We start from the raw sequence: 14,007 nt of genomic DNA, 5'->3' as shown, positions 1-14,007 counted from the left end.
TTTTGAAAGTATGTTGTGGCCGACCGCTTTGGATTACAAAAATTATTTTGATAAATTTTCATCAGCATACTCCAATGGGTCAAAATCCTGTGATTCGTGAACATTAGCCCTCTAGTCTTGGATGTGTTCATTTTGTCTGTGGAATGTAATATTTCAAATAGTGGAAAATAAAATATGGCAGAAATTAAACAACTTTGTAAATCTTATTCAGCCCTCTTCGCTGAATGTATAGACACCACATTTTTGTCCTAGACCTGAGTTATGGTCAAAAACATACAAAACATGGCTTATCTGAAGATGATGTAATAGCACGTAAATATTTTTGTGGTCAATTTCTGGATATGAGACAAATACATCTGTGAAAGTTTTGTGTGATTTTCATGCAGTGTTCAGGTGTTACACCCCACTTCCTCTTTACATTTACATTCACCACAAAGAGTGGTACGGCAAAATGTTTTGGAGAAAAACATAATTTTTATAACATTTCATCTTAAAAAATGCAAATAGTGATCGGTTGAGCAGTTTAGGAAGAGTTTGAATAAGCAGGTTTTTTCTGTGACTTGAGTCGTGGGTGACATTTGCAAGCTACACCACATGGCCAAAAGTATGTGGACACCTGACATTCAACATCTCATCCAAAATTATGGGCATTAATATGGAGTTGGTCCACCATTTGCTGCTATAACAAGCTCTACTCTTCTGGGAAGGGTTTATACTAGATGCTGGAGCAGGGATTTGCTTCCATTTAGTCAGAGTAGCATTAGTGAGTTCAGACACTGATTGGGCAATCAGGCCTCGCTCACAGCTGGCTTTCCAATTGATCCCAAAGGTGTAGGATGGGGTTGAGGTCAGGGCTCTGTGCAGGCCAGTCAAGTTTTTCCACACCGTTCTCAACAAAACCATTTCTATATGGACTGTGCAGTATGCGTGGGGGCATTGTCATGTTGAAACAGGAAAGGGTCTTCCCCAACCGTTAGGGGAAACACAGAATCGTCTAGAATGTGATTCACATTCACTGGAACTAAGGGGCCTAGCCAAAACCATGATAAACGGGCCCAGAACAGGGGGTGTCCAGATACTTCTGATCATATAGTGTACCAAATTTGGTAGCTATACACCTTTCAGTTTGAGATCCAGATACTTTTTGGGGCAAAGTAATAATAATAATAATAATAATAATTAATAACAACAATGGGGTTACAGCAGCTTTGCTGCTTGGACTTCTAACAATTCAAGTGAATACAACAAGTACTAACATACTTATAACATGAATATTGCTGACTGCATTGCGTCAAGGATTAGGGATGGTATCAAATCCCATGATGAGGTTAGGACAGAATTGTAAAAATTTTATTTAATAATATTTAATGAGCACCTGAAATTTGCATATCATTAGTGGTCTGGTTTTTATTTACTTCAGACGGTTGGTGGCATTCAGGGACATCCAACGTTGCTTGACTGAAGCTCTGCCAAAAGAGAGAAATGCTTTCAGTGCAAGGTCTGTGGGCTTGAAGCAACAGAGGAAGTACACCTACAGAAAGTGTTTTGAAGCTGGATCCCTCTTGCCCATGGCACAGTGACTCACTTGAATAACAAAAATATCACAACAAAAAGAGCTCCATCCGTCCCTCAGATGTTCCCATATCCTTTTATGTGCTTTGTTTATCCGTTTATCATTATTTTCTGTCAATGGACGTGTGCTGGCTGCCATGTTCTGGCATGGCCTATTTCACTCAAGTGGGTTTTCATCTCCCTACCGGCTGATTCTGGCTTTTCCTGGGCACTCGTGTCCCGTGGGGTTCATTAGAGGCAGAATAAGCCACTTACAAGAGCCTGGGAAATGGCTTTCTGTGAGGCTGTGAGGAAGCTCAATTGGCAGCTCTCGAGTGCAGAGCTGGGTGGTGTCTTCCCCCAGAGACACAGGAGAGCCGGGGAGAAGAGACAATGAGAGGATTCTGTGCCTCGGTTGGTCTGAGAAAGCCATGCATCCTTTCTCTGCCATCCTCCCTCCCTTGCATTCAGTCTGGATTTTCAAATGAAGTCAGTTTGCTTTAAAAATAGCTGGCTTTTGGTTCTCCGGAGGTTTATCGGGCATGTTGAGCTTTTGTGTTATAATGGGATGTTTCAAGGTGGTTGGTGTAAGTACATTTCAAATGCCCTTGTGCAGGACTTACAGTCGTAGCTTGGAAAAAAGGAAGAAAGGTTATGCTTTACGTACATGGGTAGGTGCTCTGCTACAATCATTTAATTGATGTAGCTCAAACATGCTTGCTCATAAATCTCTGGGTTTTGAACACTATTGTCCTTTTAGAGAGAATTTTGTTCTTCTGTTATAACTAGCATAGTATTGCTCCTTTTCATCAGATTATGATCATTTTCCTCATCAGCTTGTGCAATTTTATTCATTTTATTACTTGTATGTTGAGCTGACTTTATCCACCATATTGATCAATACAACTGCTTGTTATTGAAGAAATCCATTGTAAGTACCTTGTCAAGGATATGACTAAGTCGACTTATTCTAATACTAATTGCAAGTCTGGTTCCAGAATCACTATTCCACATTATAACAGAATCAGTCACCCTCTGTGGCTGGGTGAAAAGGATCTTGCCATTCCTTTCACTATTCATTAAGTCACTGATAAAAGAAATGTGTTTGAAACTTGACTTGCGAGAGGCTGTTAAAATCTTGAGGAAAAACAGTGCCTGAAGCTGATGAACATACAGTAGGATGTTTATTACCCCTGGCAGTTGCTGTGGGTGTATTGTTCGCTCTCTCCCTTGTAAGACTAAATGGATTTCACAGCTAATTGGACATGTCAACATCTTCTCCTGCATCCAGACCTTCATTAGATGCTATCTGAGATTGAAGATATGCTTGTTTACCATCGCTCAGTTTGGGAGCCAGTGTCACCTGAGAAAGAAATGAGCCATTGCTATAGATAAAAACAGAGATATTTTACATGTACTCAGACCCACAGTAACGCAGGAAAGACTCTCCCAGTAATTCCTCAGTAAGACAGGAAAGTAATATTTTTCATGTAAAGCTGTAACTTTTGTAGTGATTTCTTTTTTTTTTTAAACCACAGGATGCTTTGTCTCTACCACAGGGTGCTGAGAGGCAGTGATTGTGAAATAGTATTCATGTTGCTCAGAGCAATGCATCTATGCTTCTGTGTTATGTTTATTACAATTATGTTGGCTCCTTTATAGAGCACCAAATCGATTCAGAGGGGCTACCAGTCTGGAGATCTCATGATAATGGAAACGCATTTGTACACTTCTGGTGACTAACCGGGCCTCCTCGGCACCCCGTCTCTCCCATTTGCTGCATTTCATCTGCCAGAAATGTGGCCTACTCTGTAAATCTCTTTTAATTTATTTTGCTCCTCTGCTAATATGGTGTTATGGCGTTTGAGTTGCCAGCCGGCCTAGAGAATGAATCCTTGCAGGAAGCCTTGTTCTCGTGTGTCAGGCTGAGTGATCAGATCTGTGTCTCACAGCTTTCCCCTGCTGGTTCTGCCTCTCTTACTGTGCTATTTTCAGCCTCTCTCTCTCTCTCTCTCTCTCTCTCTCTCTCTCTCTCTCTCTCTGTCTCACTCTCTCTCTCTCTCTCTCTCTCTGTCTCTCTCTCTCGCTCTCTCTCTCTCTCTTTCTCTGATGTACTGTCTCCTGTTGTTTTCCTCTTCCATCTTTATAACCTTATTTGAGGTCTTCTTACCTACTGTGCCACTATTCTTTTGCCTGCCTGATCTCACTTGTCCTTTCATTTTAAAACGGAAATCTGACATGCACAGTTTAAAAAAAATTGTAATGTAATTATTTCATAATGTGGCCAAAGGAGGTTATTAATTCATTTTGGCCCTAATACTTACACCAGCAATTGCAATGCCACTGTTTCTACTCGGGAACTTATTATTGCAAATTTAAACAATAACTACAGGTAACAAATGCAGTGTTATGACTCACAGTGATTTAAATAGGGGATACAGAAGGTGTGCGTAATTATACGAGAGCTGAGGTGAAAATGTAATTTGCTGTTTGGGTACTGGGACCAATTTAAGGATTTTCTGAAATGTCTCTGCAGAGCCAGTGACGCACAACAGTTCCGCATTGACCAGGGCTTTGAGTCACTAATCTTGCATTGCCGTTCATTACGTCTAAGCATGATGTCTGTGTTATTGCATTTTTCAGTGACAAAAGATTTTCTGCTCTGGGCTTCGGGGCCAGAATTCCACCAAATTATGAGGTAAGCAAGGTACTGATATGATGCATGGTGTGGTACAATGTCACCCAGAAAACAAAGAGGCAGCTGGCATCTTTGTATTAAATAAACATCACAATTCACAGGCCTTAAATAGCTATCCACAGTCCAGTAACATGTGATTAATTGCATATGAGCTGAAAATCTGAAAAAAGATCAATAATTATTATTTGTTCACTGGAATGTGTATTGAGTACATGGGTAGGTTGGGTTCTCTTTGTTATTAATAATTTATGGACTTGCTGGTAAATGTGGTGATTTAATTATATTTGTATTGATTTGGCTTGGTTTACCCTTCAGTGGCTATATTTATTTTTATTTTATATAATGTAAAATCCATCTATTATTATAACATTTTCTTAGTTAATTGTATTAATTAATGCAATTAAAGTGATCCTGCATCATGTTAGTAAAGCTAGCTCTCAAGTTGTGACACATATTCAAGGTCTGCACGGTCACTTTTAAAATGCCTTTGTCTAGATTCTAAAACAAAACTGATGTAATCCATCGAACACAATTTCCAAGCCTGCTCTTGAAGTCCTCCCTCATTCTGCTGTGTGTGAAGATGATCATGTTTTATTCAGTGTTTGAATTGATTCGACTTGTTCTGCGTATCTCACAGTGTAGGTCTTTTACTTCCGTGATCAGTTTTAGCCGCATGACCTTGAAACATGCTTTTCTTGTCAGAATTCGATTAGTACCAGTAGTGCTCGTTTTGTCACAGTCAGCATTTGCTTCTCCTTTGTGTTTACATGCGACCCGTCCTGAATGCCACGCCAGATCTTGCTACATAATTTTTCACTTTGTCCTGTTTAATTCAGTTTTTCATTTCACTGTGTTCTTTTGAGAAATTCTAACCCGTCGAGTGAAACATAAATTGGCAATCTGAAATTTAAATAATAGCCTGACAAACATTTCATTTTCAAGGGAAATATTTACTTTTGGAAATTGTCTCTGCTTTGCATGGAGAAAACATATAGCCGTTTTGACTGGCACCCCTTTGGGGTGGGGGAGGAGAGGTTTGTGGTTGAATGTTCTGGTCAGAAAAATGCACAGTAAATCACTATCGATATGACATCTGCACATGCAGTGTGCTTATCTGAATCAGACCCTGAGATAACATCAGATGTGCCCAGAGTGAAACGCATTTTTACATGAGAGATTTGTTTCTGGTTCTTTTTTCATCATATCTGAAAATGAAATCCTTGCTAGAGTACATCATATAAAAACAGGTGATAATGTGTTACCATGCTTCATTATTCAAATGAATAAGGCAAAAAAAATACTGCTTTAATAATACTATGTACAGCGTTGAAACGTGCAGAATTTTTTGTTTAAAATTCACATCTCCTTGTACTTTATGATGTAAACGGAACAGGGAACCAACTCTGCATCCTCTTGAATGCTTAAATCCGAGCTCAGGTAATTGTTAGTGAAGAGGGGAGTTTCTACCCATTTCACTGAGGTCTCTGTGACATTCGGGGCATCATGTTATGGCAGCACTGTTCCCGAAACTGTCACAAACGATCTCCCAGCATGGTGCATGTAACCTGAATTCCCTCTGATCATGCGTCATCTCCCCGCATGCAGGTCTCTCATGACTTTGCTATCAATTTCAACCCAGAGGATGATGAATGTGAAGGTAAGAGAAATTATTTAATGACTCTTCTAGAATCTGTTTTGTACCTGTACCTGTTCACATCATTAGTGTATTTGAGCATTGAACGTGTTGGAGGTTATGCCACTGGAGTCGATTCTCACGTCCTGAGCAATGCAGAGGCTGTCTCCCTCCCTCCCTCCCCCCCACCCCCCCCCCCCTTTCAACCGTCTGCTTAAGAAGCAGAACGGCTCTCGCGATTCACTCGCCTTTTTCGGTGTCAGGGTGACGCCTTTATCAGGGTGACGCCTTTATCTCAGTCTTCTGACAGGCCTGTTCCCCTGCAGCGCCGTCACACCGTGAGCCGCGACAGAGTGGCCGTAACTGCCTGTTGTTCTCACTGAGCAGAGATCCAGGGGGTGGTGGAAGCTTACCAGAACTGCCTCCCCAAGATCCAGCTCTACGGGCCCACCAACGTGGCCCCCATCATCAGCAGGATAGCCAAAGTGGCAGCGGGAGAGGAGGTCACCAAAGATGCTTCAGTGAGTGTCCCCGCTGTGGAACTCTGTCTTATATTTATGTGGCGTTTTTGGTAGAATAAGAGAGAGGACTAGCCATACCCGCCATTCTCATTGCTGTTAATATTTATAGCCTTGGCACGACAGATTCAGGAAGCTTCCAATCGCTAGAATTTGATTAAATTGACTGGATTCTGTGAAACGCATGAAATAAGAAGTTCTGTAATCATTTAAGTGTGTCTATTTGTGTGTGTTTGCTACCCTTTTTTTACTAATTGAGAAGTACAGAGAATTGTGACCTTTCTCCATTGACTGTGTCCTTGCAGCTGTCTTCATTTATTATTTAACCCTAATCTTTACCACTTTCTCCATCACTGATCAAGTTTCCATAATCAATGTAGCTGAATTAAGACATTAGGTTGCTATTGCAAAAAAAAAAAAAAAAGTAATTGCTTTGGCCGATGGCCGCCAGGGACATGTTCAACTTCAGCATAAACCAATAAATGTGGAATTTCAGTTTTACTGTGGGTGGGCGATACCAAATGATCTGGTTGGGATAAGGACTGTATCCAAGTAAGGTGTGAAAATTGATGATGAGTGCTCTGCTTTTCAAAAAAAAAAAAAAAAGCTGAAAAAGAGCAGTGAATCTGAAAAAGGCAACATACTGAAGACAAGCAGTTAGTCATTTTAAGGATTCAGGCCTGGGAGCTGCCTCTGTCAGACAGTAGAGATGTTCCTCACTGAGCCCGGTCCCCCTTTCGCCCAGCGGTACCACATCCTGCTGATCCTCACTGACGGGGTGGTGACGGACATGGCGGACACGCGTGAGGCCATCGTGCGCGCCTCCTACCACCCCCTGTCCATCATCATCGTGGGCGTGGGCAACGCAGACTTCACTGACATGGAGATCCTGGATGGGGACGACGGGGTCCTGCGTTCCCCGAAAGGGGAGCCTGTCCTGAGGGACATTGTCCAGTTTGTGCCCTTCAGGGAGTTTAAAACAGTAAGTCTGCCTTCATTTGCTCTGCGTTTAGTTTTATTTAATACGTACATGACAGACTGTTAAAAACGGTCAGTCTGCAGCCCACATACAGTATGCCCATAACTAATTATAGAATTATCAGTCAACGGCTCATGTTTACACATCAAACCTCAGCGGCAGAGAAATAAGCAGTTATTTGCTCCAGCGGTTTTATGTATTAGATCAGGAGCTGGTTCGCGTTTAGACGCTGTGTGGGTCTTCATGAGAGCGGCCAGTCTTCTCCACATCTGCACCAGTCTCATTTAAAATGGCAAGTTTATGCCGTTCAGGTTTCAGTCGGTGACTTTAATTGAGGGATGCATCAACACTGGGTCTAGCTCACTCACACATCACGTGTTCGTTTTTGTATGGAGCAGGGTCTGTGCTGTTACCAGCAATCCCTCCTACTGAAGTGCTTGTTTGCGACCCTATCACGGTTCTTTCACGGGCAAACTCATTTAAAGTAGGTTAGGGCATTAGCTTTTGCTTAAATTGGGCGCTTCTATTTAAAATTGCGCGCATGAACGCTGTGGTGTGGGTGGAGGGGGGTCAAAAAGCGCCATGTGTTTTGTAATTGCCATATTGGCTGTCATTAGCTTAAATAATGTGACCTCCTAAGCCCTTTAGAAAATGGCATTACCCTCAAGTGGAGCCATGACGAAGCAGGCAGGCAGGCAGGCAGGGATGGAGATAAACTGACAAGTAGGGCAGATGGGTAGAGCATGTTATATAACAGCTCCCTGGAACGCATGCTGGGTACAGCCAAAAGTAATCCATTCATTCTGAGATTGAAGTTGAAGGAGGATGAGTAAAATGGCCTCATTCAATTGTATTTTTCCTTTGTGCAAAGTCCCACTAGGACTTTTCTTCCGGTTGTCTGAAGCCCATAGAGCAACTGTAAATGCAATTCAAATGCACTTCTCACCCATGTTTTTCTATGTTCCTTAGTATGAGTGTGATTTGATGACAGTATGCCAGCTTTTGGGCCTTGCAGTGTTGCTGAAATGATGTACTGGCTTCGTATGCCCGTGGTAATCGATACTTTGACCTTGAGTGAGCGCTGAGACGTGAGCTGTGTTTAGCTGGCTAATGCGCCTTTGCTGTCGCTGCACCTTTCCTGACCCAGGCCTCCCCTGCTGCCCTGGCCAAATGTGTCCTGGCTGAGGTGCCCAAGCAGGTTGTGGAGTACTACAGCCACAAGGCCTTCGCCCCCAAATTCCCCGTCGTGGATTGGCCCAACTCCGTCCCGCACACGCCGGAATAACAGAGAAAGAGATCAAAGGAACAGCTCGGCCAGCCTCTGTCATCCAGGTGAGTGGATGATGGCAGGAGTGTTCTGGCAAAATACAGTAAAAAAAAAAAAAAAAAAAAAGATTTTAAAATGTGGACAAATTTTCTTTTTTGTTTGTTTGAAAAATACCTTTTTCTGCTGCCTACCCTATCCGTTCAGCATGGGAGCTAGACTCTTTTTTTTGTGGGGGGGGGGGGGGGGGGTGGTTGTGGTGTAGAACCATGGTGTAACATGGAGACTGCATTCAAGCAAACCCCGTACACTTTTCCACCAGGACCACAGGACCCTGCAACTCCTGCCACATGCAATTCCTCTCTCACCTCTTTCTGCACGTTTCTCCGGACTGTCCCCATTTTTATAATGCCTGTGAACTCTTCTGTCTTTCCCCATGCCTCGTTCCTATTCCCTGCTTTTGATTTCTCTTTTTGAGCTCACTGCTGGCCTGCTGATGCAGGTTTATACATAGACTGTCGGAGATCAAGCACAGATATCAAAACGGATGTAATATGAACTACATTATTCTTTGATTATTAAAGAAAAACATATACAAGGTTACTTGGGAAAAAAGGGAATATATTTATATAAACACTGTGTTTCTTGAAGATGACTGCATGTCCACGAACACTCAGCATTCTAACTGGCTGATTCCAGTTGGACTCCTTAACTACTGCAACAAGGTTGCCAAGCTTGGTCGTTTCAATTTATGGGTATTATTAAAGAATAACGGTGAAGGATTAAGATCTTGATAGGTCACTTTAATGGTGAGATTGTGTAAAATATGTAAAATATTTAAGTTCCAAAAACCCTGGTGTTCAAAACTGCCCTTTCTTACTGAACAAAGAAGACTGTATAACTCAAAACAGGGAATGTGCTGATATAATTAACAGATCTGTGAACTGCTATGTCTTTGGATTTAATGTGTGGGAAAGTAGTTTAGTTTATTCAGGATGATTAACCATGCATTCTTCCTGTAATATTTCCGTGGGAATGGTTTCATGGGAATGGTCAGGTGGGAATGGTCCTGACCATCTTTTCATTTAAAATATCAAACATTTGTGTGAATTGATATTCGGTTAATTTTGGCATGTTTTCTGAATGTTCTTCCTTTGTACTCAGTTATGCAAAGCCTTTCTGAGGTAAGCTGTTCAGCTGACTGAGAGAGTCTGACAGAATGTTCCCTTTAGAAAGAAATTACAGCAGTTACTCTCCAACACAGCGACATGGCAACTGTATAAACAGATGATGGAAATTGCGAGTGGATATTCTCTTCATTTGGATTTACTATGATTCATTAATGCAACCTTTGATAATGCAACTTGAACAATCAAATCAAAAGCTGCTGTGCTGTTTTGCTTCTGGGTTCCTGTTTTTTTATATGAATGTGTATGACATGCATATGCCACTGCAACACAAGTACTGGAGGGATTTTATATACAGATTCTATAGTCTGTACAACATGATAGAAAATCAGTAATCATTGATGTGGACTGACTTTTGATGTACATTCCATCAAGATCAACTAGCTCATTGTCAAAAGTCATTTCTGCAATTAAATGAATGGCTTTGACAAAAGTTGCATTTATATTGTGTTTTACAGGCACACAACATAAAATGCATAAGTACAGTATTACGTATGTTTGTACTTTAAAGACCTGGAGCCTTTATCATGTACAGTATGATCGCTAAGGTAGCTGGATAACTGTGCTGAGTAAAACACGGAACCCTCCCAAATCTGACCATGGACTGATGTAAAAGGAGCTGTTTTGGGTTTTACTCAGTGCAGTTATCCAGCTAACTCCGTTATCCTGCTTTGTGATACAGGCCCCTGGAATATTTTTTCCTTACTGTTTTCTGTTGTTGGTGTGTGGTTTCTGATTGTCGGTTTGTTGTATACTCCTCAGTCTCATTGGCTGATGCTCGTGTTTGCTCCTCCTCCTCATATTGGTGGTTGGCTCTGTCCTTTCAAATAATCAGGCTCTAAGCACTGCCACATTCGTCCTATGCACATATGGTCGTTTTTATTGACACCAAAATAAATAATAACATGAGTGATTTTGCTATATTGTAAGATAAGACTTCAATATTGAAATATTTCAGCAAAAGGTAGTCAGTATACTTCATACTGGAAATTCTGTTCCTGTACCCCACATCTATCAGTGGCACTAAAATGTTTGACTTAAATGATGTCTCTGATTTTAATATACTGTATACATTTTATATACTATATTCTCCAGAATTGATAAGTTGCACGGCCATTGCATTATCTAACAATTTTAATAATAGTTTTTAAAACAAGCATGCATCACATTTTACTAATTGAAATGACACACTGACCCATTGGATCTTGATAGCTACCACTTATCTCCTACAAAATACAGTTACATGCTATCTTCCTCCATCAGTACTGTGATGATACAGCATGTGTGCAGACAGTATACACTTGTGCTTTCTTGTAAGGTACGTGGTGTTTAGCTAAATTACCATTTACATGTCAATATGAGCCTCATAATTCAAACTGATAAAACAAACAAATTGATTTGTTTATTAATTAATATCACATAACACGTGATTAATAGCATGAAACTCTAAAACTTTTAAAATGATAGGAGTCGTTTCACATTTTCATATTATGCAGTATTTTTTGGTGGAAAAATTGTAAATATTATAATTAATGCTTGCTTCAACAATAAGATTATTACGTTTTGTAAGGGTTACTAAAACCTTTTTTACTCTTTTGTAAAAATGTTTTTCTTTAACACTTCACGGATGGGCCACTTTGGTAGTGTCTACCTCAGTGACCATTAAAGTAGGCAGATATTTGAGGAGAGGGTGCAAGAACCTGCTTAGCCACCCTTCATTAACATCATGCAATAGCAGAACTGTTATCCATAACCACCAGACACTGTTATAGATTTGGATGCATTTATTGAATCCACTGCTGATTTCATATCATTTGGGAAATACTGTTCATCCTGGTGTACAGTTCTTTGAAGGCACAGATTTGATTTGACAGTTACTATTTAATTTGTTTAAATGAGAATGTACTATTTGTGCTTTGTTTCCTGTAAAATGGCATGCTGCATAAATGTTCGCAATGAACAGAACAAAAGAAGAATGAAAAGAAAAACTAAGTTGATATTTTGAAGTGAAAATGTAACACTTTTGTATTTGTACAGCTTTCATTAGGTCCATCTAGTGGTACCCAGTAATAAACATGCTTGTGTTAAATGCACCTGGATGCATGTGGAAACATATTTGTATGCACTGATCTCCAGTTTCTTTTTTTGACAGTTTCAGCTTCCTTAATTAAAATGTCCATAATGTATTTAAAATGGCGACTTTGGCAGAGACAAAATATAAAAATAAAAAACCTACCAGACTAAGTCTGGCAGGTTAGTGACTAAATGGTGGTATAACCCAGGCTGTTGCTACCTCCAGATGAAGCAGGCAAGGTTGTGTGTGATCTCTGGAACAGGCTAAACTCCTATTATCATTAGCCCATTAAATCACTTTCCCCTTTACCTGGAAAAAGTTAGTAATAAAATTCTTCTTGCAAACCCACCATGTACCGTATAAAGTGTCTTGTTTTCAAATGTCACCGTCACCTAAGTTTTCTGTGAAAAATATGGCATATATGAATTAAGCATTTGAGCTGAATTCTAAAAGATTAAATAAATATTGTAAGAAGTCTTAATTTTTGTTACAGAGTTTACTTTTGCATGTTTATTTTAAAATATACAAATATGATGCATTTACAGAAATGTCTGAATGGAAATGTAGATTGTGACAAACAAAACATGTACAAGTTGCTCAGTATTTAAAAAGATTTTAATTTTTCAGGGATTCTAAGAATAAAATATTATCCAGGCATTGTAATTTTCTAAACTGTTTCACAATTTTGTTTCTTGGAAACTATTTAAAAGTTGTTAAATGATTGATTTGTGTGTATTTTTTAAATCATACACAAAATACAATCAATGATTTTTAGACCCTCTTCATATTTTCAGCACTCAAAGCTAAACGGCTGAAAGGTAATTAAAGTACTTATCATAGGCTGCCAGAGCATCCACGACCATTTTATAGTTGATCTGCTAACTGCAGTTCTCACCAGTCAGGTAAATGAACAAATCTGTGTCTGTCTTCACAACAAAACTGATTTTAGTTTGACATTGTCATTCTGTTCTGCCAGTGCACCTTTCTACCAGTCAGTGCTTGGCTTCCCCTAGACATCGAGCCAAGACATTTACAGAAATTAAAGTACTTCAAATAACTTAATCACTTAAGTATATCATATTCAATAGACGGAACTTGGTAAATCCAAAATCAGTGATAACAGGGTGGAGGGATAGTAATCCATGGCTAAAAAGTACATGAACAATCCCAGACACTGTTTTTAATGGCCAGAACTTTTATATAGAACATACTAATGCTTAATGATTTGTGTTTCTATTAAAAATGTGATTATAACAAAAAATCTAATTTCATGAATAAATGGACTGCTTATTCATTTGACTATTTCTAATTCTTTTCATAACCATTCCTGAAAAATGCACAAGTTGAAATAATTGAGCTGTTCCGTTGTCAGTCAATGTTCACACATCTAGCTGTGTGTTTGTGTATGTTAATGTACAAATAAAACAAATATAATTCCTCAGTCCCTCTGATTCTTAAAGCTATGATTCTTACACACACTGGTGTGGATATGATGTAGAAAAGGAGATGAGTTTCACATGCTTACAGTCAAACTTCTGAATCCAGAAAGGGAGATTGTGTAAGAATAAATATGGAATAAATATATAAATAAATAAATATGTACTGAGCTTTTCTCCACTTCCAACAGCACGTGAGGGGTAAAGTAAAATGCTTTATTGCATGCATGCTTCTGTGTGTTTTAAATATGTTGTAACTTCTTTTTCAGTATGATTTGAAAGAAAGAAAATGAAGCTCTGTACTCTGTACTAGTGTGGGCTCCTTGGATTTATATTCCTCTCAGCCAGTTGACTGAATGACGGTGGCTATGGTTGTGTATTTATCTGTCAGACAGAGAAGACCCTCTTCTTGTGAAGTTCGAATGTTTTTAACAGAAACACCTGAATAAAGATGAAATATTTATTGCTATTTGCTATATTCTTGGTTTTTCTTCGATCTGTTCTCTCAGGCTTTCTTTCCCTGCTGTTGAATTTGAAATTCAAATGTCAAATTGGTCAATAGTTTTCAATACGATCAATTCTGCTGACTATATGATATTATGTATACTACTAAAGAATATATATATATACAATACAAAGTCTTCATTGGAGAATACCTTCTGGGAAT

General features: G+C 39.5%; 1 protein-coding gene across 3 annotated transcripts in view; it reads left to right on the top strand.

Moving 5' to 3' along the window:
- Positions 1-14,007, top strand: part of LOC135241997 (copine-7-like) — a 43,017-nt gene that overhangs the window by 27,821 nt on the left and 1,189 nt on the right. For 2 of the 3 annotated variants that reach the window (XM_064312846.1, XM_064312845.1), the window contains 5 exons: positions 4,195-4,249; positions 5,855-5,906; positions 6,270-6,403; positions 7,146-7,382; positions 8,527-11,945. In XM_064312846.1, the coding sequence (XP_064168916.1) occupies positions 4,195-4,249; positions 5,855-5,906; positions 6,270-6,403; positions 7,146-7,382; positions 8,527-8,664 (616 nt within the window). In that variant the 3' untranslated portion in view covers positions 8,665-11,945. Of the gene's footprint in view, positions 1-4,194; positions 4,250-5,854; positions 5,907-6,269; positions 6,404-7,145; positions 7,383-8,526; positions 11,946-14,007 lie in introns of those variants that run through there. The other variant, XM_064312847.1, reaches the window with a different exon arrangement.

This window comes from Anguilla rostrata, chromosome 16 (genome assembly GCF_018555375.3).
Source record: "Anguilla rostrata isolate EN2019 chromosome 16, ASM1855537v3, whole genome shotgun sequence".
Classification (NCBI taxonomy): domain Eukaryota; kingdom Metazoa; phylum Chordata; class Actinopteri; order Anguilliformes; family Anguillidae; genus Anguilla; species Anguilla rostrata.
Note: the sequence above shows the minus strand (reverse complement) of the source record. Positions and strands in the feature narration are given on the sequence as shown.